General features: G+C 42.0%; 1 protein-coding gene across 8 annotated transcripts in view; it reads right to left on the reverse strand.

The window, feature by feature from the left end:
* Positions 1-3,140: 3,140 nt before the first annotated feature.
* The window catches only part of LCMT1 (leucine carboxyl methyltransferase 1), a 68,801-nt gene continuing 46,856 nt past the window's right edge, over positions 3,141-25,085 (reverse strand). For all 8 annotated transcript variants that reach the window (XM_086375259.1, XM_086375253.1, XM_086375257.1 and 5 more), the window contains 6 exons: positions 20,220-20,322; positions 13,609-13,729; positions 9,331-9,432; positions 8,028-8,119; positions 6,243-6,340; positions 3,141-3,356 (listed from right to left, as the gene is read on the reverse strand). In XM_086375259.1, the coding sequence (XP_086231385.1) occupies positions 3,334-3,356; positions 6,243-6,340; positions 8,028-8,119; positions 9,331-9,432; positions 13,609-13,729; positions 20,220-20,314 (531 nt within the window). In that variant the 5' untranslated portion in view covers positions 20,315-20,322 and the 3' untranslated portion in view covers positions 3,141-3,333. The remainder of the gene's footprint in view (positions 3,357-6,242; positions 6,341-8,027; positions 8,120-9,330; positions 9,433-13,608; positions 13,730-20,219; positions 20,323-25,085) is intronic.

Below are 25,085 nucleotides of genomic sequence, written 5' to 3' on the forward strand. Positions count from 1 at the left end.
CATTCTCCTTTGACAACCATAAGTTTGTTTGCTATGTCTGTGAATCTACTTCTATTTTATAAATAAGTTCATTCGTTTCATTTTTTAGATGACACATATAGGTGATATCATACAGTGTCTGTCTTTCCCTATCCAACTTACTTAGTATGCTGATCTCTGGCTCCATCCATGTTGCTGCAAGTGGCATTATTTCATTATTTTTTAAGGCTGAATAATATTTCACTATGTGTATATACATCTTTTTAAATATAGTTTTAAAAAAATTTTAGCTACTTCGAGCAACAGATGGAATCTTTGTTCCCCAACCAGGGATGGAACTCGTGTCCCTTGCATTGGAGGTGCAAAGCCTTAACCACTGGACCACCAAGGAAGCTTCTATGCCATATCTTCTTTATCCATTCATTGGTCAATGGATATTTAGGCTGCTTCCTTGTCTTGGCTATTGCAAATAGTGCTGCTATGTACACTGAGGTGCCATGTATCATTTTGAATTAGTTTTCACCTTTTCTGGATACACGCCCAGGAATGGGATTGCTGGATTATATGGTAACTTAGTCGTGGTGTTTAACATTATTTCTGCTAAATATTCAAAATCTTCACTAAAATTTCTGCAGAAAAAGATCACTCTTCATTAACGGCACATAGGGAAGCCACCAAATGGGAAATAAGCGAATGTAATAAATGTGAAAATTTTATCAGAAATAAGGAAATGAGGCATCAGGGCAGCCATGGGGGAATTTTCTATGCTTTTTGGGGCAAGGGGAGAAGGGATATATATATATATATATATATATATATATATATATATATATATATATATATATATATATATATATATATATAACGCAGCAGTCAAAAGCACAAGTTCCAGAGCCAACCTGCCTGGTTTCAGATTCAGTTCCATCATTTATTGGCAGTGACAATATTTCAAGGAGACAGGTGGTAACCCATGTCAGATGCTACTGAGAAGTTGAGACAGCCAAGGACTGAGAAAGGGTCCCTGGATGTGATGGTTTCAACGTCACTGATGTCCTTCCCAAGACCAGCTTCAGTTAAGCAGTGTGTAGAAAGGATTACAAGAGGTTTTAGATGAGTGGGTGGGAGAACAGGAGAGGCAGGGAGTGACTGTAAATCCTAGGTGAAATCAGTTCCAAGCTCCAACTCAAACACTAAAACCACACTCTGGAACGCATGTCTTGGTTGTGAGAAGTATGGGGGTCGGGGTGCGGGAGGGCATGAAAGTGGACTCCTGGCGAGATCCTCTAAAGGGCTGGGTCAACCATTCCCTCTTGCGGTGCTGCTCAATGTCAGTATTTCCAAATGTATCACTTTCGCCATCTCTGCTGCATTCATTTTTAAAATGAGATTTACAGGTACTTTAAGGGATATTTTATAACACAACCATCAACAGTAATGGTGTATCCTTAGCCTTGAACAGAACATAATCCATTAAAAAATGTAAGGGAAAACAGAAATATAATTGAAGCCAAGCAAAGTTTTAAAAACTTCAGCCAAATGCTACTGCTGCCACAGTTGGTGAAGTGCTATAACACTCTGACCTTCACTTACGATCAAAACCAAAACCGATGCTGAGGAGGAGGTGAGGAGGAAGAGGGGTGGGTTGGGAGTTTGAGGTTGGCAGACGCAAACTGTTATATATAGACTAGATAAAAAACAAGGTCCCACTGTACAGTACAGGGAACTAGATCTGATTGTAATGAACCATAATGGAAAAGAAAATAGAAAAGAATGTATACATATGTATAACTCAATCACTTTGCTGTACAACACACATTAATACAACATTGTAAGTCAACTGTACTTCACTTAAAAAACAAGACCAAAACATTAGGAACAATGTTAGGGCAAACACACACAAAAATGAAACAAGTTATAAAAAAGTACGTACCCTGACTACTGATAACGTGCTATGAATGTTTTCCATTCCATTCCTTATCTTTTAAAAATAATGGACTTGATTCCCCAGATGGATTCACCACCCATTAATGGCTAGTACATGGTTTCAAAAACAATGAATTAGTAAATATGACATTAGTGTTGAAGACCCAGCAGTACCAGCCTGCGACTTTTCCTTGAACTAATTCTTAAGATCTGAAAGGTAAGTGAAAAGCAAGTAACTTTCTCACTGGGTTCACGCTGTATCACCACCGACTCCCACCCACAAGCACACTGTTGTGTAGTGGGATGAAGGCCACACTCTAGGAACACTGATCTCTGATTCTGCAACCTCTAGGAGAGGAGGGTTGGGGGGCTGCCTTGCTGCCATTCTGCATACTCAGGTCCAAGTTCACAGCTCACTCACATAACCAAGAATGTTATCAGGCATGGACAGGCCTTACGATTCTGAATCTCCAGGGACCCTTTAATCTGTACTAGTATTGTATATGTATTAATTTCTTACTGCTGCTATAACAAATGACCACAGACTCACTGGCTTACAATAATACAACTTTATTCTCTTCTTGTCCTGGGAGTAAGAAATCTGAAATTAGTTTCACTGGGCTGAAGTCCAGGTGTTGGCAAGACTGGTTCCTTCTAGACGCTCTGAGATATTCGCTTGCCATTTTCAGCATCCAGTGGCCACTTATATTCCTCAACTTTCGCCCTTCCCTCATCTTCAAAGTATATCACTCCGGTCTCTGCTTGTGGCATCACACTGCCTGTTCCTCTGACTCTGCCCTCCCTTCTTCCCTTAAAAGGAAGGACCCTTGTGATTACATCTGGCCCACCCGGATGCTCCCACCTCAAGATCCTTAACTTAATCACATCTGCAAAGCCCCTTTTGCCATACAAGGTAACATACTCTCAGCAGTGGGGATTGGGAAGGGACATTTTAGAGGGTCATCATTCACCCTGCCACAGTGACCAAGGTGAAGGAGGACTTGAGCAGGCAAGGGCAGAAACGGGAGCAGAGATGCGCTCCAACCTCTGGTCAAGATGCCACACGTAAGAGCACACGGGAGTAAATCCCACAACGGATGCAGGAGCTGAGTCTGACTCACGGGCAGTGGGCCAAGGCCAAGGTTGGGCTGAGGATCTTTGGTTCCAGCTGACAAAGAGGGGAACCACAGTCCCCCCCGGGGAGCAAAGGATAAACAGCAGAGGACCAACACACCGGCAACTGGCAATGGAGATTTATTTAAACTGTTAGCCAACAGGAACAGGAACTTGTACAACCACCCCAGTAAATGAGGCTTCTTGGAGAGTGGGGAGAATGGCGGCCGGAGCTTCCCCACCACTCAGGAAACTTGGAGACTCAACTCCGGAAAGGTCGCTGGCTTCAGCTCTGGCTCAGCACGAGTCTTGAACAGATCAATAAGTTATTTCCTTCAAACCTGAGGGGAGGAAACGCACAGATGCTGAGAAGGGGCTGTCACAGGCTGAGGCAGAGAAAACAGTCAGAGGTGGAAGAATGTGACCCTGGGGCCCCAGGTCCATGGGGACCGGCTCTGGGGCGACGGCTGCACATTCAATTACTGCACCCGGGCCTCCTGGTTGTGTAAGATAAGATTCCACAAGGAAACAGGAGGCTGGATGAGACAGTGTTTACTGGCGGTTTAAAAGGGATTAAGACATGTTACAGCGGTTTATGGGCTCTCCAGTAAAACCCACACGTCCATTCTTTAAATGCTGAAGTTTTTTTTTTTTCCTGAATTAATACCTTTCATTCAGACAACTTGTTTTAACGAGTTCATTCTTGAGTGTTCTGCTTTTTACCTTAAATACATTTGAAAATTCCTATTGTCCCATTTTGGGTGAGAAAGAAGTCAAAGGGTTACTGACTAGCCTTAGCAATTTTTTTCACCCTTTTGTCTTTGAATCAAATTCAGTAATAAAAAAGACTGGTGTAGGCAATTTATTTCTTCACATATCTAGTAATTTTTTAATCAAATACAACCCAATCAATCCTAAAGGAAATCAGTCCTGAATACTCATTGGAAGGACTGATACTGAAGCTGAAACTCCAATACTTTGGCCACCTGATGTGAAAGACTGACTCACTGGAGAGGACCCTGATGCTGGGAGAGACTGAGGGTAGGAGGAGAGGGGGATAACAGAGTATGAGACGGTTGGATGGCATCACCGATTCGATGGACATGGGTTTCAGCAACCTCTAGGAGTTGCTGATGGACAGGGAAGCCTGGCCTGCTGTGGTCCATGGGGTCACAAAGATTTGGACACAACTGAGTGACTGAACTAAACTGAACACGGTGGGTGGTAAGCTGAGGAGACTCTGAATTCTGATATCTTCCTATGAAGAGTGTTGAATTTTGTTTTAGCAGGTGATTTTATTTTTGGAGAATCATTCTGATTTTCCAGAGTCTTGGCTGTAGGTTTGTTTAGTATCAATCTGTTCGTATTTTGACTTATGGCCTATTCTTTAGAACCTGGTCTTTTAAGTGTTGAACTTCGAGCAAACACAGACAGTTTCTCCTCTACACACATACAAGTTAAGTACAGTAAGTCCCTTACAACGAATGAGTTCCGTTCCATTCCATTCCAAGAGTGCATTAGCAAGCCCAATGTGTTCATAAGTACAACCAAGTTAGCCTCCATACCCAACTAACACAATTGGCTACATAGTACTGTACCGTAATAGGTTTATAATACTTTTCACACAAATAATACATAAACAAACATACAAAGTAAACATTTTTAATCTCACAGTACAGTACCTCGAAAAGTACAGTAGTACAGTACACAGCTCAGCATAGAGTGAAGAGGCAAGAAGAGTTACTGCCAGAAGGGGGCAGGGAGGTGGGAGGCTGGAAAGCTGAAGGGCCGTCAGCAATAGGAGACGGAGGAAAAGCTGCAGTGTCACTCACACCTGACACTGATGGAACGCGCGTGCGCATCTTTAAAAGCTCGCAGCTTGAAGGTTCGTATGTAAGTGACTTACTACACTGATACCACAAGTAGCTAGGTGAGAAGGGGGAAAAAGAAGCCCCTCACATAGAAAAGCTCAATGCATCATTACCTGACAGAATCTAGAATTAATTCTATACTATTACAAGTCACCTGTATTTTTTTAAAGTGTAAGAAAATTAAGTAAATGCAGACAGAGCTTCATGACAGAATATTTATAAAGCCATGAAAATTATGCTCATGCAGAGTTTTTAGTAGCAAGGGGAAATGCTTATGTTATAATATTAAGCTTAAAAAGATCCAGAATCAAGGTTACATAGATAAATTAAACCCCCCTAAAAACAAATCAACAGCTAGAAAAAGAAAAGAAGGGAAAAGCTGCCAGAGGTTATCTCTGAGTGATGGGCATACGGGTGATTTTTTTTTCTTTGCCATACTTTTTTTTAGAAGTTTCCAAAGTCTCTGCTTAAAATTATACTGTTTTCAAAAATGGGGGAAAACAGCAGTACAAAAACACAGTAATAAATGATTTTTTAAATAAAAAATAAATGGATTTTGTGGACTGAACTGCCCAGCTGGGTAAATTTATAAACTGGTGGAAAGATAATCCCAAGGAGGATGATTAACAACCTGGAATTTTCACACAGGAGACAGGCCTTGACTCCAAGCTCTTTGTTTTATATTCACTACTTGCCTAAGGCAGTATGTCAGACAGAGCTATAGGAAGTCTGAGGGCACTTTAACAGCAAAGGCCAGAACTGGGATCTAAAACTATCTCCACTGGGCTGGAGAGGCGCCCAGGGGAAGCACGGTCAGCACGGGGCAGCTGTAAAGGAGGAACTGGGTCAAGATCAAGGCAACAAGGCACTGAGACAAGGCTCCGGGCTTTGTCCCCACGGCCCGACTCTTTCAAGCCAGGGGAATTCACCTCCAATATAAAACAAGATGAGAGAGAGAAACTCAACCCACAGCTGCAGGGGTGTTAGACAGAAACAATGACCTGTGTGTTTTAACATCAAGCAAACCTGGTTACAAGCAGATCAAAAAGCTGAACACTGGATCCTTTCATTAAGATGATTACAAGACTCAAGGTCTCTTACCATCCAGTTGAGGAAATTCCACAAACAGCCCTAAAGGGCTGTTGGTTGGTTTTCATACATGTGGTTTATTTAAGCAGTTCTCCTGGGTTTTGTGCTATAAAATCAGAGGATATAACTGCTGATTCTCTATGTTCACAGATCCATGTATACGAGCCCTAGTTCCTCCTGGGTAGAAAATTCCCATTGAGCGTTACGTTCTCCAGAGACAAAAAATTCCCTAGAAAAATTCCAATCAATATAAGTGAAGTCACCTACCTAGTTCGCTTCCTCCTTTGGTGGCCCAGCAAAGGCAGTAATGCTGCATGAGCTGTTCAAGAAGCTCCATTTCATCCAGGAATTCAAGGGCCTCTATTCTGTGGAATGACAAGACAACAGTACCAACGTATCCAATTAAAAATGAAGGCCGTGACGCACACTGCCGGGTGTGGAAACGCGTTCAGGATAGACTATGTGAAAAGAAGCGGGCTACAGAACAGTACGTATGGCGTGGGACCATTTTAGCTATTTTTGAAAAGAAGGAAAAAACCTCCATAAGCAAAGTCAAAAGTGACAGATGACAAACTCAAGAGAATGTCTGTAATACAAATGACAAGGGGGTAGATTTCCTTGTTATATAAATGAGCTGTTACACTTCAGTAAGAAAGAACACTTTTTAAAACTTATTTAAAAGATGGGTAAAAGACCAGATTACTGGCAAGGAAAAAAACAAGGGCTTTTCAATCTCATTTATGTGAAAAGAAACGTAAATTAAACCAGGACTCCTGCCATGTCCTGCCTGCTGCACCTGGTGGGGTTCTGCTCCAAGACACTGCTTCAGACGTCATGGACTGAGCTCTAGAACCACTGGCAAAGAAGATCTTTAAAGGAGTTTTAGTAGTGGAACCTGTGGGCACTTTTGGTGTGTGTTTTTTGTTTCAAAAGATGAACACAAGCCAAGATTTTAGGCCAACGATGAGCAAGAAATTTCCCTTCACCTTGGAAGTTTACTGCAAATCCATTGAACATTCAGGATGGAATGTATGGAGTCAGAAAGCAAGATGAAGAAATATGCTTAACGGCAAAAACTAGGAGTCTGATTATCTATCAAGGTTTGGTCTATTTCATAGGATCGGGCAAGACTAAAACTCCAAAGTTGACATGGATGGATTTTAGAATATTTAAGGTTAAATGTAAATTCTAATTAAGCTGGAGATTTTGTTCCTCAGACTAACTGTGAAGAAATTGATGGAGGGTTTCTTTTATTACATTATAAATGGAGTTTTGTTTACTACTCAAAATAAAGTGGTTCTCCTTAAAAAAGTGTTGTGCACCTGAAACTAACATTGCCTGTCAATTATATCTCAGTTTGAAAAACTGTTGTTGTTAGCATTTATCCACACATCAATATAAATGCCAGGCACCACTAAACAGGATATGGTAACCTGAACATCTTGACATGCAGAGATAAATATAAGCTATTGTTAAGCTTTTGAAAGGATGGTGGTTTACAGGCAAATACATGTATCAATCTACTGATTCAAAAAATACAAATCTATAGGTTGATAAATATTTATATACACATAGAAAAAGAATATACTCCAATTTATTCACAGCACACAATTGCTCTATATTATAATTCATGAACTTTACTTGAAAATTGTTTTAGAACAACAAGCATGTCTTTCTTTTATAATGAGGGGGAAAGTCCACTTAAAAATCCATAAGCAGACTCCCCCCAACCCCCCTTAGGACCCCTTGAGCAACGTGACTTTCCTCCTTTTCCAAAACACAGGATTGTGCAAGATTTCCACTGCAGAGGTGTAACTGTTTATTTTGACTAAAATAATGTTTGGGCATAAACCTTGTCTTGGCTAATAGCTAATGAGTTACTCTCAAGGAGCTAGCAATGTTTAATCTATGTTAGCAGCAGTTAACTTGTGTCAAAATAGGTCTAGTTTGGGGTTGGGTTTTTTTTTTTTAAAAAAACATTAAAAGGTATGGACAATGATGCCTTTCATTCACAGTTATTTGCCATGGAGCGGACTCTTGTCAGTCCCGTACCTGATCACTTCGGCACGAGGCAACCTGCTGTACACTTCCATCATGTCGATGGCTGACGCCGACTCCCACCCGCTGGACAGGAGCCGTTCTCTCTAAAACGTGGGGTGGAGAGAAAGGGAGACGACAGGAGCTGTCACACGACCCGAGGCACTCTTTGCACACACAGCTTCCCTCGGAGGGCTCCTCTTTAAAAAGCCCATTCTGGACCCTCTCATCTGTCTTTTCATTTCCCCATTTTCTCTACTCAACAGGTACTGTTACAACGGGGGCACCCTAAAGTATAATATTTAAAGAGAAATAAAGGAAGAAACTATTCTATACAAGCAACAGCTTTTTAAAGGGCCCTGGTGGTAATGACACAAGCCATGTAAAAACTAAGCCATTTAAAAGGAGGTAGGGATAGGCAAGTGCCTCTTCACCAAAAAATTTCTAAATTTTGGGGGAACAATTACAGTTTGCAAGAATTTAAGTCAAGTACGAAGTGGAAATCATGTTTGGATCCTGATTCAAATACACCAACCGTGAACAATTTTTTAGACAACTGGTAAAAGCCGAGTATGAATTGGGTGGGTGTCAGCTGCTATGAAGGAGCATGTCCACTTGTCAGATGTGATCATGGTATTATCATTATCCTGGGCAGAGGAAGGTCCTTACTGGTAGGAGATTCACACTGAAGTACTTACGAGGGAAATGAAACAGTGTCTGGGATTTGCCTTAAATATTCCAATGATGTGCTCATACACTCAGTCATGTCTGACTCTTTGTGACCCCATGGACTGTAGCCCGCCAGGCTCCTCTGTCCATGGGATTATCCAGGCCAAGAACACTGGAGTGGGCTGCCATTTCCTCCTCCAGGGTATCTTTCTGACCCAGCGATTGAACCCACATCTACTCGTGAATCCTGAACTGCCGGGAGATTCTTTACCCCTGAGCCACCTTTCCAATGACACCACCAATGAAAATTTGGGGGAAGGGGTAACAATATGGCAATGACAAAATATTATTAATTATTGAAGTTGGCTGGTGGGACATAGGTGTTCACTTTAATTATTCCCTCTACTCTTATGTTGTTTGAAAAACAGCATAATAAAAAAGTAAAGTAACAGGAGACAGGAAATGTAAACTTGTATTTTCCATGCCAAGATGGTAGTACAGGGCTTGGATCTCCCCCACACGATGAACCAGTGGCTGCCCGCAGGCAGGCACTCCGGAAGGACCCTCACATTCTCCCATCTGCGTAGGGAGGAAGCACTTTCTCGGTTGGCCAGGGTACAAGAGGACATCCGGGCCTCTGCCCTCTGACCTGCGACTCCAGCGACTTGCAAGTCTCCACTCCGGCCAGGTCACACTGTCGTCTCCGCAGGTTCTCGATCATGATCTGCCCAAACCGGTCACCCATGTTTACCTGGGAAGGGAGAGGGGAGGCTGGGCACTACCACAGGGTCTCTCTGCTTCTTAAAACATGCAAAATAAAATAACCACATCCTATTGCTAAGCAGTCAAGGCTGGTAATACCCAGCGCAGGTCACGGAACCCCAAGTGCAATGCTGATGGAGTACAGCCCTCGAAAGGCACCTGGGCAGTGTTCATGCATTGCAAACACTCAGCCTGGGACCAGATAACTCCACCGCCAGGAGCCCATCTCACAGGTAGACTTGCGTCTGTATGCGAAAATGCAAGAACATTTACTACAGCACTGTGTATGATAGAAAGGATCTGGAAAGAACTTAAATACCCATTGCTTGGGGTTAAATAAATTCTGGAAGGTTTATATAATGAAATACCATATAGCCATGAAAACATAAAAAGCAGACAGACAGATATGAGATGGCCCCTAAGACAAACTCTTGAAAAGTAACTTACAAAGGAATGTGTATAGTATGCTCCCATCTATCTTTAGGGGGAAAAAAAAAATCTCTCTTCACATTTATATATGCACATGAAAATTCTAGAATACAGCAAGGTTGCTTCCCAGGTTAGAGGCCGAAGTCTGTGATAGATGAGAGACTTTTCTTTGTTTACCCTTTAAACTATATGACTTTTTTTTTTTTTTTTTGCATGTGGCATTACTCTCTGAATAAAGAAGAAAGGCAATGCCAAAGAATGTTCAGACTACTAGACAACTGCGCTCATTTCACATTCTAGCAAGGTAATGCTCAATATCCTTCAAGCTAGGCTTCAACAGTATGTGAACCAAGAACTTTCAAATGTATTTCAAAACAGGATTTAGAAAAGGCAGAGGAACCAGACATCAAACTTCCAACATCCGTTGGATCACGGAAAAAGCAAGGGAATTCCAGAAAAACATCTACTGCTTCACTGACTATGCTAAAGACTTTAACTGTGAGGATCACAACAAACTGTGGAAAATTCTTAAAGAGATGGGAATACCAGACCACCTTACCTACCTCTGAATTAAAAAAAAAAAAAAAGGTTTAAAAAACATCATGTACATATGTGTGCAAAATGGCTGATGCATGTCAATGTATGGCAAAAACCACTACAATTTTGTACAGTAATTAGCCTCCAATTAAAATAAATAAATAAAAACCATCATGTATATATGTGTGCAGAACAAAATATTATGCACATTAATGTAGCACACACACTGGTACTTTGTCACATATAAGGTATCAAAACTTCAGCACTTTAACAATATATGAAGTGATTCCCCAATCCTCTGCACGTCAAGAACCAATGTTACTCTTTTTTGGGGAGGATGCATAGGGCTTATGTAGCAGTAATGATATGATTGCTGACTATTCATTCAGAATAGAAGCATATTTATGAGCACAAACTCCTTTATTTTATTGCCTCGGTTTGAATATTGGCTTGATATTTAATAGCTGTGAGCAAGATACCTAATCCCTTGGTTCAAACCCTTACCTGTAAATCCAGGATAGTACTAGTAACTACCTTGTGGGCAGTTGTAATGATCAAACAGGTTAATATATACGAAACTCAAAGAAAAGCGCTGGCTATATAATAATCAAATTCTAAGAATCTGAAATCATTATTACTGAAATAATCATCATCCATGTTGTTTTGTCCTTTATTAATTAAATAACAACATAAGACATATGAGCAATTGACGAACATAAGGCTAATGATTCTGTACTTGTCAGGAAATAAATGAATTAAAAGTTGATTATTCACAAAATGAAGGTGGTGGGCAGGGTTTAAGCCCTTTGAGGGACAGCTGTGGTCAACATACTAAAAACTAGTACAATCTCAGCCCTGCACCAAAGTGACAGGGTCTCTGGCCAAAACTTATTTAACCCCTTATCTCTCACGTGATGTTGAATAAAAGAACACACAAATGAAACAGTGCACATGTGAAATGTGTGGAAACGTGGGAAATGAAATTCCTTCTTCCCAGGTATGGTGGCCCGAAAACACAGACAGGTTGCCAGGATTTATCCACGTTGTTAGTACAGACTGACGAGGCCAGCAGCCATTATATTCATTTACCAGGTCAAAAGACTCCGTCTGCAGCTTCCCTGGTGGTCCAGTGGTTAAGAATCCACTTTGCAGTGCAGGGGATGCCAGGTCCAACCCTGGTCCGGGAAGATCCCACATGCCTTGGAGCAACTAAGCCCATGAGCCGCAACTACTGAAGCCCGTGTGCCCTAGAGCCCGCGCTCCACAAAAGAAGCCACTGCAATGAGAAGTCTGAGGACCACAATTCGAGAGCAGTCCCCACTCTGCAACCAGACAAAGCCCACGTGCAGCAATGAAGACCCAGTGCAGTCAAAAATAAATACATAAATATTAAAATTTTTTTTTTAAAAGACTGACTCTGAGGAATGCTTCCAATTAAAGAGGAAAAGAAGAAAAATCAACCAACCAAGAACCACCAATACCAGAACCTGGGCTGGGTCGGGGGTGGGGAAGACAGGAGACCAAGGTCCAGCCCCAGACCTGTTTGCAGCTACGTGACATGTGCAAGGCCCTGCACTGCCCTTATCTGTAATCACATTTGAAAATAAAATGAAAAGCAGTAAAAAAAAAAACAAAATAAAATCAATAAAGCTAAACTAAAATAAACACTAAAAGTAGCTAACATGTATTGGCACTGCTTATCATCAGTCCACTGCTGCTCAACATCTCAGGAGTTCCCATAATAATCCAGAGAGGCAAGTCTTTTTTTTTAATGAATGCACTTGCCAAATTTAGTCTGGATAATTTAGACCTGAGAGGCAGGTATTCTTATATAACCCTGGGGCTCCGAGAGATCCAAATAATAACTGAGTTAACAGCTTACTTAATGTTGTCAATGCTTGTGCACTTGTTAACTCGTTTATGAACTATGAGGTTGGGGGACTATTATCCTCATTTTTCAGATGAGGAAACAGGCACAGAGAGGTCAAGTAACTTGTCCAGATCACAGAGCTAGGCAGTCTGTCTCCACAGCATGGACTCCCAACCACAGAGCAATTCTGCTGCAGGTCACACAGACCCAAGACGAATTATTCCAAAACACCAAAACATAACCTTTCAGGCACCAGATGAGAACAGCGAGCCACAGGCCAGACTCAGTGATTTTAGAAATTAGGAAAGTGAAGTGAATTCTCCAGGAATTCAGTCCTTGGAATTCTCCAGGCCAGAATACTGGAGTGGGTAGCCTTTCTCTTCTTTAAGGGATCTTCCCAACCCAGGGATTGAACTCAAGTCTCCTGCATTGCAGGAGCTGTGAGCTCATTGAATGAGCTCAGCTCAGCTCATTCCAGCTGAGCCACAGGAAATGTTACAGTAAAATCCTAGATTTCTAATCTCTCTTGAAAAATTGGGAGTTCAGGCAACTTTAGGCTCACTCCACATAGTAACAACTGACTGGCACTGAAAAGTGGGCATCCGTGAAATGGGACGTGGGTGTCCCAGGTCAGCACAGGCCCCACTACTTCACAGAGTATGACACCTGGCCAGCTTCTTCCACTTGCATCACTATCTGCCTCTGAAGGCATGTGAGTTCACTGCCCCTACCCTGATGACAGCCAAAATTCCCTCCATCAAGATCTATGACTTTATAGTAAACACAGTGATAAAGTAAGAACACAAAAAGCTTCCTTTAAGGCCAAGATGGAAGTTCCAGAAACTCTAGATAAAACTTTGCAGGCACTCTTGAACTCAAAAATACTAGGTTTAGGGCAGTCGTTAGGAATCCACCCTGGAATGCAAGAGACACTGATTCAATCCCTAGTCCGGGAAGATCCCACATGCCGCCTGGCAACTAAGCCCACGTGCCACGACTACTGTGCCCTTGCTCTCGAGCCCGTGCTCTGCAGCAAGAGAAGCCACCAACACAAGCCCTGGAACCCTAACTAAAGAGTAGTCCCTGCCGGCTGCTGCCAGAGAAAGCCCCATATGCAGCAACGAAGACCCAGTTCAACCAAAAAAAAAAATTAAATAAATAAACCTCAAGAAAAGAAAAGAATACTAGGTTTGCTGGAATTGATTAACAAAGGAGCTACAGAGGCAGAAAGAAAATAATAAGGGAAAGCATATTCCAAGGGTGCTCAAGAGAGAGAAAGCCACCCCTGGAGTCCTGCACAGAACGTGGATTTCTTGAGCTTTCTCTTACCTGTTCGTAGTTTATGAACATGGCAGCCTCAAAACTGTTGGCGGCCCACTTGAGGAGGTTTGCAGACTGCTCCGGAGTCATGTACACCAGCACACATTCAGCTATCAGGAGGGTTGGCAATCTTAAGCGAAGAAAAAAAGGCACATAAATATGTTTTCATCCAGATGGGACTCTCTAAATGCGCTCACGTTGTAGTTCACACCCCAGTGCTTTCGGTTTGCATATTAACAATCAATGTAACATGACTCTAAGTTTTACAATGCAAAAAGGTGAGCGATCAGCAATCACTTTTGTCTCGCGGTTGAAAATGCAGACTATAAAAATGGCTACAGGTTCTTCCTAACTGTACACCCACACCGTGGCACAATGCAAGCAGAGTCTCCCACTCAGGAGGCAGTTTATTTCCCTCCCCCTGGAATCTGGGTGAGTCGTGTAACTTGCTTTGGAATAGCAACAAACGTGATACCAGCAGAAGCTTGGAAATGACCTGGACGCTGGCACTTGCTCTCTTGCTGTACTTGGAAACCTGAAACCACTGTGGAAATGAACCCAAGCTAGCTTGCCCTAGGAGAGGAGGTCCTGTGCTTGAGAATGACACAGCTCCGCTGACCAATCTGTTCTCCACACATGAACGAACCCCAAAGGACATGAGCGAAACCTGGCCCCTAGCAGATGAACCACGTAGCTAAGCCCAGGCCAGGTAAAGAAGGCTATTTGGGAATTTTTTGTATGATTTTTGAAACTTCTTTGTAGGCTTGAATCATTTAAAAAATGAAGTTAAACATATTTACAATATATTTTGTAAAAGGTAGCCATTAACAACATTAGAAAGAGGATTAACACTTTTCAAAATATAACTGAAAGAAAAGCAGACAAGACAGCCCATAAAGGAAAATAGAGAACACAAATGAAACCACAGGGAAGAATACGTAATCTGAATATTTGTTACACAAATTTTTTTTTCATCTATTTCATAGATCTCCAAAGTGAGGCAAACTTCCTATGAAGATCTGGTCTGATTTATACATGATTACTTTCATGACCCACCAGCACATTTTCCAAACAGCTGGCTATACAGCTGCAGCTGTACTCAGAGTCAGATGCAGCTGACTCAGAGGCCTAATATGTGCCAATTTCTGCTCAACTGTTTTCACATGTGCTACCTGGTCTTCAAAACCATCGTGTGAAATAGTTTTGATCCCAGTTCATAAATGAAGACACTAAGCCTCAAAGAGATTAAAAAAACAAAACCCCAAAACCCTGCCCTCTATTAAACAACTAGTAAGCAGAAGTAAGCTTCTTGGCATGAAAGTTATGACAAACCTAGACAGTGTGTTGAAAAGCAGAGCCATTACTCTGCTGATAAAGGTCTGTATAGTTAAGGCTATGGTCTTCGCGGTAGTCACGAACGGTTGTGAAATTTGGACCATAAAGAAGGCGGAACGCCAAAGAACTGATGCCTTCAAACTGTTCAGTTCAATTCAGTCGCTCAGTCATGTCTGACTCTTTGCGACCCCATGGACTGCAGCACACCAGGCTTCCCTGTCTATCACCAACTCCCGGAGCTTACTCAAAACTCATGTCCATCGAATCAGTGATGTCATCCAACCATCTCATCCTCTGTCATCCCCTTCTCCTCCCACCTTCAATCTTTTCCAGCATCAGGGTCTTTTTAAATGAGTTAGTTCTTCACATCAGGTGGCCAAAATACTGGAATTTCGGCTTCAGCATCAGTCCTTCCAATGAATAGTCATGACTGATTTCCTTTAGGATGGACTAGTTGGATCTCTTTGCAGTCCAAGGGACTCTCAAGAGTCTTCTCCAACACCACTGTTCAAAAGCATCAATTCTTTGGTGCTCAGTTTGCTTTATAGTCCAACTCTCACATCCATACATGACTACTGGAAAAACCATAGCTTTGACTAGATGGACCTCTGCTGGCAAAGTAATGTCTCTGCTTTTTAATGCGCTGTCTAGGTTGGTCATAGCTTTTCTTCCAAGGAGTAAGCATCTTTTAATTTCATGGCTGCAGTCACCATCTGCAGTGATTTTGGAGCCTCCCAAAATAAAATCTGTCACTGTTTCCATTGTTTCCCCATCTATTTGACATGAAGTGATGGGACCAGATGCCATGATCTTAGTTTTCTGAATGTTGAGTTTTAAGCCAACTTTTTTACTCTCCTCTTTCCCTTTCATCAAGGGGCTCTTTAGTTCTTCTTCACTTTCTGCCATAAGGATGGTGTCATCTGCAGATCTGAGGTTATTGATATTTCTTCTGGCAATCTTGATTCCAGCTTGTGCTTCATCCAGCCCCACATTTTGGATGATGTACTCTGCATATAAGTTAAACAAGCAGGGTGACAATATACAGCCTTAACATATTCCTTTCCCAATTTAGAACCAGTCTGTTGTTCCATGTCCAGTTCTAACTGTTGCTTCCTGACCTGCATACAGATCTCTCAGAAGGCAGGTAAGGTGGCCTGGTATTCCCATCTCTTTAAGAATTTTCCACAATTTGTTGTAATCCACACAGTCAAAGGCTTTGGCGTAGTTAATAAAGCAGAAATAGATGTTTTTTTGGAACTCTCTTGCTGTTTTGATGATCCAACAGATGTTGGCAATTTGATCTCTGGTTCCTCTGCCTTTTCTAAAACCAGCTTGCACATCGGGAAGTTCACGGTTCACATACTGTTGAAGCCTGGCTTGGAGAATTTTGAGCATTATTTTGCTAGCATGTGAGATGAGTACAATTGTGCAGTAGTTTGAGCATTCTTTGGCATTGCCTTTCTTTGGGATTGGAATGAAAACTGACCTTTTCCAGTCCTGTGGCCACTGCTGAGTTTTCCAAACTTGCTGGCATATTGAGCGCAGCATCACTTTCACAGCATCATCTTTTAGGATTTGAAATAGCTCAACTGGAATTCCATCACCTCTACTAGCTTTGTTTGTAGTGATGCCTCCTAAGCCCCACTTGACTTTGCATTCCAGGATGTCTGGCTCTAGGTGAGTGATCACACCATTGTGCTTATGTGGGTCACGAAGATCTTTTTTGTATAGTTCCTCTGTTTATTCTTGCCACCTCTTCTTAGTATCTTCTGCTTCTGTTAGGTCCATACCATTTCTGTCCTTTATTGTGTCCATCTTTGCATGAAATGTTCCCGTGGTATCTCTAATTTCCTTGAAGAGATCTCTAGTCTTTTCCATTCTATTGCTTTCCTATATTTCTTTGCACTGATCACTGAGGAAGGCTCTCTTATCTCTTCTTGCTATTCTTTGGAACTCTGCATTCAAATGGGTATATCTTTTCTCCTTTGCCTTTAGCTTCTCTTCTTTTCTCAGCTATTTGTTAGGCCTCCTCAGACAACCATTTTGCCTTTTTGGATTTCTTTTTCTTGGGGATGGTCTTGATCACTGACTCCTGTACAATGTCATGAACCTCTGACCATAGTTCTTCAGGCACTCTGTCTATCAGATCTAATCCTTTGAATCTTTTTGTCATTTCCATTGTATAATCATAAGTGGAAGCTAGAAAAAACTCCTGGAAGTCCCCTGGACAACAAGGAGATCAAACCAGTCAATCTTAAGGGAAATCAACCCTGAATATTTATTGGAAGGACTGATGCTGAAGCTGAAACTCCAGTATTTTGGTCATCTGATGCAAACAGCTGACTCATTGGAAAAGTCCCTGATGCTGGGAAAGATTGAGGGAAGAAGAAGAGGGTGTCAGAGGATGAGATGGCTGAATGCCATCACTGTTGCAATGGACATGATGTTGGGCAAACTTCAGGAGATGGTGAGGGACAGAGAGGCCTTGCGTGCTGCAGTCCATGGGATCACAAAGAGGCAGACTCGACTGGGTGACTGAACAACAATAACAACATGCAGAAGTAAAACAGGAATCCAGGGTAAGAGTCCAAGACTTGCGCTCTCTTCATTCTGAGTGGGCTCCAGGCCCTCTGGTATCAGCTTGAGCTAATCTCCTGCTGACGTCCACAAACCCACATGCTCCCAAGAAATCCAGCAACACACCCTTGAGAGTCAAGACCTTCCTTCTGCTAAAAGAATACACACTACTTGCTCAGCATCACTAATTTCATTAGAGAAATGAAAATCAAAACTACAGTGAGGTATCACCTCATGCTGGTCAGAATGGCCCTCATTCAAAAGTCTACAAATAACAAATGCTGGAGGGGTTTGGAACCCTCCTGCACCGTTGGTGGGAACATAAGTTGGTGCACCCACTATGGAAAACAGTATGGAGGTTCCTCAGAAAATTAAAAATAGGATTACCATATGATCCAGCAATCCCCCTCCTAGACATATATCTGGACAAAACGACAATTCAAAAAGATACTGGCACTCCTATGGGCAAAGCAGCACTATTCACAAAAGCCAAGATGTGGAAGCAACCTAAGTGTCCACCGACAGAGGAACAGATGAAGAAGATGTGGTGTATATACACAATAAAATACTACCCAGTCATAGAAAAGAGTGAAACAGTGACATCTGCATCAGGACTGATGCAACTAGCGATTATCATACGAAGTGCAGCAAGTCTGAAGAGAAAGGCAAATCCGTATGGCATCACTTATATGTGGAACTTAAAACATAGCACAAATGAACCTATCTACAAAACAAAGACTCACAGACACAGAGGTCAAAGCTGTGGTTGCCAAGGGTGGGGGGCGGGGGCGAAGGAGGAACGGGCTGCAAGTCTGGGATTAGCAGACGTAAACAAGTATATACAGAATGGATACTCTACAAGGTCCCACTGTATAGCACAGGGAACTATACTCAATATCCTGGGATAAATCATAATGCAAAAGAATGTAACTAAGAACATCAATGTGTGTATAACTGAGTCACTGTGCTGTACAGCAAAAACTAACACAACACTGTTTCTCAACTATACTTCAATTAAAAAATATAAATTTAAGAAAACACGCCATATTCTGCAACTTGTGAACCATGTAATGGTCTCCCCAAAGGAAAAAAGAAGTATAAATACTCTTGGCAATGTATGGCCCTTACTTCTGAACACTCAAATGAGACAGATTCAGATAGTAAAGCTGGAGTGACAAAGCCCATTGTGACATTTGGGCTGGTGGGGCCGTAAATCCTGTGAATAACAACCTAGTTGATGATTTCAGAAGAAAGGTAAGCAAGAACTTCAATACGCTGAGATGACAGCCATCGCCAAGCCAATGCGTCAGAAGACCAGTCTTCCACCCTCTACTCCTCCACCGCCCAAAGCTCGTCTGTATTTGTGTCTGTCCTTACCCTCTTTCTTCCCCTCTCAGAAGACTGGGGGGTGTTTCTCTTCCCTCAAAGGCGAGTTAACTCAGTCCACGCTCTTCTTCCTCCCTTCCCTGTCCTCCAATGATTTCCCTCATTGTTCATTTTTCACTGTTTGCTGCTGATTCCTCGCCTTCAATTTATTTTTTGAAATAACTTTCCCTTTCCCTTTCCTTCGTTCCAAACCTCTCCTTGAGCCTTTCACCTCAGATACCCTGGAAAGTGTTATCCTCACCTATGGCAGACCAAGTAGGTAGGCCTTTTCCTCCCACTAGCTCTTTATCCACCTGACCAGTATCACTCTGCTAAAACCACACCTCCACTGCCCTCCTCTGCCTCCCTAGGTACCCACACTCAAGAATCCGGTGCGCACCCTTCTGGTCCATTTTAAAAACACTTCCTTGATGTATACACATAATCACAAAATTACAGTATTTGGGGGGAGGAGTTGCTTGTACACATTTGGTATCACATTCTGCATATAACCTGCCATCTAGTTTTTAAAAACTCAACATTAAACTTTTGAGCTCTCTCCAAAGTCATGCATTTTACGTATCATTCATCCGTTCTCCTCCTGATGGACATTTCAGTTGTTTCCAATTTTCTGCTACTAAAACTGAAAGCTGAAGTGAACGTCGTCCTTGTACATACATGGTCGCATGGTGTAGACCTTCTCAGGAGAGACACACCCAAACATGGGACTGCGATATCACATGATACCAGCAATTTTTACTAAATTCCAGATTGCTCCTTGCAATGTCACACCAAGATCACTTCTACCTGTGGTGTATGAGCATCCCTTTCCCCCAATATCCGTGCCAACACTTGACACTGTCAGACTTCTACCTTTCCGCCAACCTGGTGGTGGTACAGTAGAATTTCATCTGATTACTACTGAAGTTCAATACCATTTTAACATGATACCCAGTTCCCTCTGAGCTGCCTGGTCATCTATCCTTTGCCCATTTTTCCACCAGACTTTTTTTAAAGAAATAGTAGCTATTCTTTTATACCCTGGATGCTAATCCTTTCTTTATATGTTACAATTATATGTTTCTATGCATACAATTATCTTCCCTCAAACTTATGGTATTAGGAATCAGTATTTTACAAAAGCAATACAAGCGATTCTCATGGGAAAACAGACTTGGGGAACACTGCTTCTTAAAAAACTTCAGACAACTACTCTAAATAGCAATGAAATGATAAAGATTACAGAGGACAAAATGGTATATGTAATTACACTGCACTTCCAACTGGCCTTATCCCCAGTTAGCATGAAATCACAAATGTAAGAGGTTAAAAAAAAATCTCACTGTGTACTCATGTTACATTTCTTTAACTTCTCTTCCAGGTCAGCTATATCTCGGAGATCTGCTCCAATGATGGCATATCTTGTTGAATCCAACATGTGCCCATCTGTAAATGCAAGAAGAGATGGTAATTTCAACAGAAACTGATCAGGAAGAGATTGTAACTTCAATGGATGTGGCTTTTTCAAAACGAAAGTAAATGTACTGTTTTTCTCCACTATAAAAATGCATGCTCATTATGGGGGGAAAAAATCAGGAGGTGAAAATTAACTAAAGTCATACCTTTCAAAGATAACTATTAGTGTTTTAATGTATAACATTCTATCCCTCTTTCTATGTGCTTAAATTCATATACACAACACAGACACATCCCCCACCCTTTCTTCCCTGTCAAATACACAACACACACACACACACACACACCTTGCACAATAAAAGAAAATGGGACCACCCAATACTTGTTCTGAAAGCTTTTCCTTTTTAACAACAGTATCAGGAACAAATGAACTTACTTACAAAACAGGAAGAGACTCACAGGCTTAGAGAATGAACTTACGGTTGCTGGGGGGAAGGATGGGGGAAGGGACAGTTAGGGAGTTTGGGATGGACATATTCACACTGCTATATTTAAAATGGACAACCAATAATCACATACTGTACAGCACGTGGAACTCAGTTCAATGTTATGTGGAAGCCCGGATAGGAGGCGAGTCTGGGGGAGAATGGTTACATGGATATGTATGGCTGAGTCCCTTCACTGTTTACCTGAAACTACCACAACATTGTTAATCAGCTATATTCCAGTATAAAATAAAACGTGGAAAAAAAACACAACAACAACAGTACGAGGGACAACATTCTCTGTAATGATTTCACAGTGCTTCAGCGAGTAGATAACACAACTTGCTTAGCCAATCATTCAGTATTAGACAGGCAGTATTTCCAAATTTATTTCATCTGAGGCATTGCAATGAATATCCTTATATACATATTACAAAGGACTTGCTCAGTTATGCTGGTTATGATGAGCAGAATCAGGAGATCAAAGAGGAAGCCTATTTAAATATTGGTACTAATTGCTCTCAAAATGTTTTGTCAATTTGCAAGATATTACATTTAAAATAAAACAGTTGATGTACTACAGTATTTACAGATAAAATAATATTTTGTTGTTCAGTCGCTAAGTTGTGTCTGACTCTGCAAACCCATCTCCCGGATGGAGTTTGCTCAAATTCATTTCTGTTGAATTGGTGAGGCTATCTAACTATCTCATCTTCTGCCACCCTCTTCTCCTTTTGCCTTCAATCCTTCCCAGCATCAGGGTCTTTTCCAATAAGTCAGCTCTCCACATGAGGTGGCCAAAGTATTGGCGCTCCAGCTTTAGCATCAGTCCTTCCAATGAATATCCAGGGTTGATTTCCTTGAGGACTGACTAGCTTGATCTCCTTGTCCAAAGGAGACAAGAGTCTTCAAGAGTCTTCTCCAGCACCACAGTTTGAAAGCATCAATTCTTTGGTGCTCAGCTTTCTTTGTGGTCCAACTCTCACATCTGTACATAACTACTGGAAAAACCATAGCTTTCACTATACGGACCTTTACTGGTAAAGTGATGTCTCTGGTAATATGCTGTCTAGGTTTGTCATAGCTTTCCTTCCAAAGAGTAAGTGTCTTTTAACCACCATCTGCAGTGATTTTGGAGCCCAAGAAAATAAAATTTGTCACTGCTTCCACTTTTCCCCCTTCTATTTGTGATGAAGTGATGGGAACAGATGCCATGGTCTTAGTTTTCTGAATGTTGAGTTTTAAGCCAACTTTTTCACTCTCTTCTTTCACCCTCATTAAAAGGCTCTTCAGTTCCTCTTCACTTTCTGCCATTAGAGTGGCATCATCTCCATATTTGAGTCTGTTGATATTTCTCCCAGCAATCTTGATTCCAGTTTGTGATTCATCCAGCCAGGGATCTCACATGATGTACTCTGCATGTAAGTTAAAAAACAAGGTGACAATATACAACCTTGTCATACTTCTTTCTCAATTTTGAACCAGTCTGTTGTTCCACGTAACAACTGTTGCTTCTTGACCCACATACAGGTTTCTCAGGAGGCAGGTAACATAATATTCCCTTTAAGATATTCCAACAGAGGTTGGATGAAATGGTATATATTGTGATTCTCAAGCTTTGGCAGGAATCAGAATCACCCAGAGTTCTTGTTGAAACAACTGATCAGGCTCTACTCCCTGAGTTTCTGATTTATATTTTTTCAAAATGTTACTGTCATTCAGTCACTAAGTTGTATCTGACTCTTAGTGACCCCATGGACTACAGCACGCCAGCCTTCCCTATCCTTCATTATTTCCCAGAATTTGCTCAAATTCATGTCCATTGAGTCGGTAATGCCATCTAACCATCTCATCCTCTGCCACCTTCTTTTCTTCTTGGCTTCAATCCTTCCCACTATCAGTGTCTTTTTGAAAATGGAAATCCATATTTCTAGTAAGTTTCCAGATTGTGTTGATGCTGTTAGTGTGGGGCTAGACTTTTATTTATTTTTTCAATATTTATTTATTTGGCTGCACCTGGTCTTAGTTGCAGAATGTGGGATCTAGGTCCCTGACCAGGGATCAAACCCAGGCCCCCTGCATTGGAAGCATGGGGTCTTAGCCACTGGACCGCCAGGGAAGTCCTATGGGAACACACTTTTAGAACCACAGGTAGATGAAATGACACTGGCAATAAAATTAGGCGATGGTACATGGAGATTCATCAATCTAGTCACATTATTTTTGTGTAGCCATGAAATTCTTTTCAATTTAAACTTTCCATTTTTAAAGATAGATTAGAATAAAAAAAGAAATTAAATTGCTTGATTATTTACTCCAAGCACTGTTTGCTCAACTTCCTCAAAGGTACAAACCATGGAAGGAGCTGGGACATTCGACAGCCACCCTGCATCACTGCTGAGAACCCAGAGCAAAAAAGTGTGAGGAAGGAAATGGCATGTGAGCTTGTTTTCCCTTACTGAGCACCCCGCTGAGCTAGTTCAAATACACTTGGCCACATCCCATAAGCTAACAAGAAATACCTTCTAGGAACCTGCTAGATGTCAGGAAACCACTCAAGGACAAAGCCAGGAGATCCAGAGTCAGTCCTGGGCACTGCAACACCCGAGTCCAGAAAAGAATATAAAGGACGTGAAGGCACTTGCTTGCCCTACTGTGAAAACAAGCAATGACTCTCAAATGCCTGTGTGCCTTCTGACAACATAGATATTAAAGTTGAGGTTTTCCATCGCTGACCACAAAAAAAGAGAGGCCCAGAATGTTGAAGCATGTGGCTCCCTCGGACCATGCAATTCACAAAAGACCCATCTTACTAAGAGATGTGGATCTAAAGGTATACGCAAGGCAAAACTTGCACATGGTCATGATTATTCTTAAAAATTGAGCATAAGGCATGGCAGCGTTGCAAAGGGCAATGACCTAGAGTGCACCCAGCAGTGGCCCAGCTGTATTCCCAGGCAAGCTGGCATACTACCTGGGAAGCCCTAGACACGGTGACCCCAAGGTATCATCAACGATATAATCTGATGCTCTAAATCACACATTCGCCACACCTATCATGATCCTCAGAAGTCAGGGGCTACTCAATCTGTGCAGAAATAGAAAGTCTGTTATCTGCCCTTGAAGAATGCCTGACCCTCATTTCACAAGAAACAGAAAGAAGATACAGGCCCAGGGTAAGTTTCAAGGGAGGTATACTATGCTGGGACTTCCCAGGTGGCACAGTGGTAGAGACTCCACCTGCTAATGCAGGAGACTCAAGAGACTTGGGTTCAATCCCTGCGTCAGGAAGGTCCCCAGGGGAAGGAAATGGCAATCCACCTCAGTATTGTTGCCTGGAAAATCCCATGGACAGAGGAGCCTGGCAGGCTACCCTCCACGGGGTCACAAAAGAGTCAGACATGACTGAGCGCACATTACTATTCTAGGAAAATGCACCATTTTTAGAAAATCTAACAGTGGCAAGAGACCAAAAAAAAACAACAGAAAAACCTTGGTGCCATTAGAATGTTTCTGAAAACAGATAAGAAAAAGACCTTCTCACCAAAATGAGATTCAGAATCCTTTCCTTTATTTCTATATTCTACTTCCGAAGAGAAAAATAGGAGGGGACTTCAAAGCATTTGTGTGATATTCACATAAGAACAATTTTCTAAAGGAAGAGCTGGTACCCACCCACTTCTAGAAAGCAACTTAACATTGATTTAGAACCTTAAATTGCTACCAGTAGCTCTCTCTGTGCAGAGAAGGCAATGGCACCCCACTCCAGTACTCTTGCCTGGAGAACCCCAGGGATGGAAGAGCCTGGTGGTCTGCAGTCCATGGGGTCGCTAAGAGTCAGAATAGACTGAGTGACTTCCCTTTCACTTTCCACTTTCATGCACTGGAGAAGGAAATGGCAACCCACTCCAGTGTTCTTGCCTGGAGAATCCCAGGGACGGGGATTCGTGGGCTGCCGTCTATGGGGTCGCACAGACTTGGACACGATTGAAGCGACTTAGCAGCAGTAGCAGCAGCAGCAGCAGCTCTCTCTGTGATCAATCATTAGAGGACTGACTTCTAAGAGGATTTAAGAGGGAGAAGTCCTGAAGACATAACACCATGACATGGTTTTTTTAAAAAATTAAGAACAAATTAATACCAGGCCAGAATGGCAAGACAAGTATAAAAATCCTATTCCTCAGGCTTGGTCATCATTTCATTCAAGCAGCAGCTCTCAACTTTGTCCCTAGGGAACATTGGGTGGTGTCTGGAGACATTTTTGGTTGTCACAGCTGGGGGATGTTCGAGGCATCTAGTAGGTAGAGG

Source organism: Bos grunniens, chromosome 25, assembly GCF_055505025.1.
Source record: "Bos grunniens cultivar Pamir isolate PY7600 chromosome 25, Bosgru_T2T1.0, whole genome shotgun sequence".
Taxonomy (NCBI): Eukaryota; Metazoa; Chordata; class Mammalia; order Artiodactyla; family Bovidae; genus Bos; species Bos grunniens.